The 3,387-nt window shown below is 41.0% G+C and overlaps 1 protein-coding gene across 2 annotated transcripts; it reads left to right on the forward strand.

Moving 5' to 3' along the window:
* The first annotated feature begins 258 nt into the window (after positions 1–258).
* Positions 259–1,614, forward strand: RETNLB (resistin like beta). Of its 2 annotated transcripts, none has more exons than XM_006164208.2 (3): positions 259–394; positions 787–864; positions 1,415–1,614. In XM_006164208.2, the coding sequence occupies exons 1-3, from the start codon at positions 268–270 to the stop codon at positions 1,540–1,542; spliced, it is 333 nt and encodes a 110-aa protein (XP_006164270.1). In that variant the 5' UTR covers positions 259–267; the 3' UTR covers positions 1,543–1,614. The 2 variants fall into 2 exon arrangements, with proteins under 2 accessions (XP_006164270.1, XP_027622378.1); XM_027766577.1 differs by having other exon boundaries at positions 268–388.
* The last annotated feature ends 1,773 nt before the right edge of the window (positions 1,615–3,387 follow it).

Genomic DNA, 3,387 nt, shown 5'->3' on the forward strand with positions numbered 1-3,387 from the left:
TCAATATTACAAAGTATAAAGCATCCTTGCTTGGCCAGTCCTTGAAGACTTTCTCTGAACTTTATGGTGAGTAAATCTGATCTACAGCAACTATTTGTTCCTTCCCGAACTCCACTAAAGATTCTAGAACTGACAGTGTTTCCTTCACCTTTTACTCTTTCAAGATTGTCTGTGAGTCTCTCCTCCTCTCACAATCTCAGCAGAGCTCAGAGATCTTAGCTCCTCTTCATCTTCCTTTCCAGCCCCAGGACACTGACATTTTACAGGATGAAGCCTACCTTTGTCCTCATTCTCATCCTCATCTTCCTTGTCCAGCTGATGACCTCAGAGAGTTCTCAGTGTTCCTTAGACTCCATGGTAGATAAAAAGATCAAGGAAGCTCTCAACAGTCTAGGTAACTGTCTGGGGTATGGCATAGTGGAAGATCAACCCTTCTTGTGCTTTCTGTTGTTAACTAAACCCTAACTGCATCTCTATCCCATTACAAGATCCCCAGCCTCTAATCAGTCAAATTGACCCCAAGCTTTCTACCCATGGCTTTCCGTCTTACCCTTTCCCTCTCTGGATCCTTAGCTAAAAGTTCATATTACTTGATTATAAGGAAGACAAGGAGGGGGAGGAGGAGGATGTTCACTATAATTGATGAACACGCAAGGAAACTAAACCTTAAGAGCTAACAAGTAGCCTGTTGTTGGTCATGGTGACTCCACCGAGGTAGAAGAGGATTTGGGAGAGGATTATCAAAAGAGAGATCATGGGCTATCCCCCTTCTTATCTCCTACTCAGAGTTCAATCCCTCTGTTCTGACCAAGTTCTCATGTACCAGTATCACCAGCTCAGGCAGACTGGCCTCCTGCCCTGCTGGTGAGTAACCTCTATGAGGAGGAATCTTGAATTAGCTGTTCTGTGTCATTTTTCCATCTGCTAATGTCTCATCATTCCCCATATCAGATTTGTGTTACCATAGGGCTGTATTATAGCTCCTGATTCCTAGAGATCTCTTGCCAGTTCTTAATTTTCTTAAGGATGTTACTGAGGGATCCTGGGCTTTTGCCTCTTCCTTTCCTAATTGTCCTGTCACTGTCATGTCCTTCCACTCTTTTGCCAATCTGTTCTTTTCTAATGAGTGGGGACCAGCACAGGGGAATTGATCATGAATGGAAGAAAACTGAAACTCTCAACTTACAAGTCCTTCACTTGCATGGGCCTCTTCCATGGCCCCCAAAATTTGTTTAAATAAGTGTGTGTGTGTGTGTATGTGTTTTCACTGAAATGAGCTTTCAAAATTGAATAGCTTTAGACCAGACAAAACTTCAAAGTATCCCTGGTAGGCACACGGATGGGAAATGGTTGTGAGTGAACTTCCTTCTCACAGAAATAAGGGTCCTGATGTCTCTCTCAAATGCCCTTGCAGGAATGTCTGTCACCGGTTGTGCTTGTGGCTATGCCTGTGGTTCATGGGATGTCCAGAGTGAAACCACATGTCACTGCCAGTGCAGCGTGGTGGACTGGGCCACTGCCCGCTGCTGCCACCTGGTCTGAAAAGGAGGAGGCTAAGAACGCAATCTGGTGACTATGACTGAAAGGAAACCATGCTCCCCACCAAGAAATATGACTAAGATTGTCCACTTAATTTGTTGCAACCCTACCCCTTGGGTAATAAAGACAAACTGTGCATTTCTCTGTATTTTGTCTTTGGTATTACAACCTCTACCTTGGGTTTCTTCTAGCCAGAAAATGTGTCTGGTATCCTAACGACTACATCTCAGTGTGGTATGTGGGATGGTTGGTTAGGAAAAATGGGAGAAGAATTATGTCTCCCTGATAGTTGCTTGGTTCCCATCCCCGGTTCCTTCAGGATTTAACAAAAAGATCACTCTGTACTAGGCATGTTGTTTGGCATTAGGTATAGATAAATGCAATAGGAGCACATCAGCTAACACACTGAGTGCCAAGCCTTGTGCAGGAAGATGATCTGAGGTGTGGATAGGCAGGGGAGAGTTTTGTTTGTTTGTTTGTTTATTTGCTTCCACGAGAGGCAGGCAGCCCCAACAGGATCTTCATGATACAATTTGCCCCAAGTCTCAGCCTGCTTAGATCCCAGGCCCACATGTGTACCTAAATGGTCAAGGAGATCCTGGGACATAAGCCTGAGATATTTCCTATGTGAGTCCAGACACATTCATGCTGCACCACAATTTTACATTGTCCCAGACAATGGTAGTTTTAAAGGAATCGATTTATTTGACTCTTGCCTAAACTCAAGTGCCTGACAAGTGCTTTAGTCAGGGGATGTTTTTCACTACTGCCTTTGTCCACATAAAAAATGAAAACCACAGTATTCAGGGGTATAAAAATCTTTTAAGTCCAAGCCAAGAAACAATTCAAAATATTGGTATTTTTTTTGACAGGTTTTTCCTATAGGGCGTGTGCACTCACCAGAAAGACAGAGAGAGACAGAGAGATAGAAAGTGAGAAATAACCCCCCAGGGAGGATGGCCATGCTGCAATCCCTTCTCCTCTTTTCTCCTCTCGGGATCTTGGGCATGCACACACATGTGCCCAGTGTGAGTTTAAGCCACTGGATCTGGGACTCAAACTGTGGTTGACAACATGGGAGTCCAGTGACATAGCCATTATACTAACTGCTGGTCCCTATTAATGTTAAACATGTGAATTATTTAGTGGCTGGGTAATAAGTCCTATTACACATTAGGAGGTTCTTGTTTTGGGACTTCACAGTATTGAAAAAGGATATAATCTACTATCAAGTGATATTAAAATAATTTAAAAAATTCATTTATTTTTACATTTTCCAAAAACATTTACTGTATGTCCCCACTTAATATATACCAAGTATCTGCACTCTATGAATGAAACTAACTGTCTAAAGGATAAAAATTTTACTCATACTCCATAGTTCTTGACAGTTAATAAACAATTTTCAAAATTTCAAAATACTGAATTTTAAAGATAATGTTCAAAATATTTCTTATAATTTTGTTTGTGATTCTATAATAGCAGAAACAGTATGGTTTTAAATATTTTTGAGAAAATATTTACATATCAACTACTCTAATTGTTGAAAAGCAAATGCCTAGCACACTAGTCATACATAAACCTTCTCAATTCAGCTCTGTCTACCAAGTATTCTGTGATCTACCATCTGGAGGCAAAGATCAATCTCTTTCTTCCTTCAAAGTCTTTCTCAAGATAATCCTCTGGTGTGGTTTCTCTTTTGCAATCTCTACAGATTACAATGCTGGATGGAAAAGTCCAGGTTATTTTATGTTATAAATTATTTTATATATCTTCTCTAATCCTCTATGCCAGGCAGAACTATTTATGGTCATCTTTCTAAGAGCTTCTGTTGGCTTACTTGAGATC

Source organism: Tupaia chinensis, unplaced genomic scaffold (assembly GCF_000334495.1).
Source record: "Tupaia chinensis unplaced genomic scaffold, TupChi_1.0 Scaffold143593_1, whole genome shotgun sequence".
In the NCBI taxonomy this organism is placed as follows: Eukaryota; Metazoa; Chordata; class Mammalia; order Scandentia; family Tupaiidae; genus Tupaia; species Tupaia belangeri.

Bases quoted from the DNA above. Each gene is read 5' to 3' on its own strand.
- RETNLB (XM_006164208.2), top strand. From the start codon at position 268: ATGAAGCCTACCTTTGTCCTCATTCTCATCCTCATCTTCCTTGTCCAG. The intron at 395-786 runs GTAACTGTCTGG...TCTCCTACTCAG, and splicing joins GGAAGCTCTCAACAGTCTAG to AGTTCAATCCCTCTGTTCTG. The intron at 865-1,414 runs GTGAGTAACCTC...ATGCCCTTGCAG, and splicing joins ACTGGCCTCCTGCCCTGCTG to GAATGTCTGTCACCGGTTGT.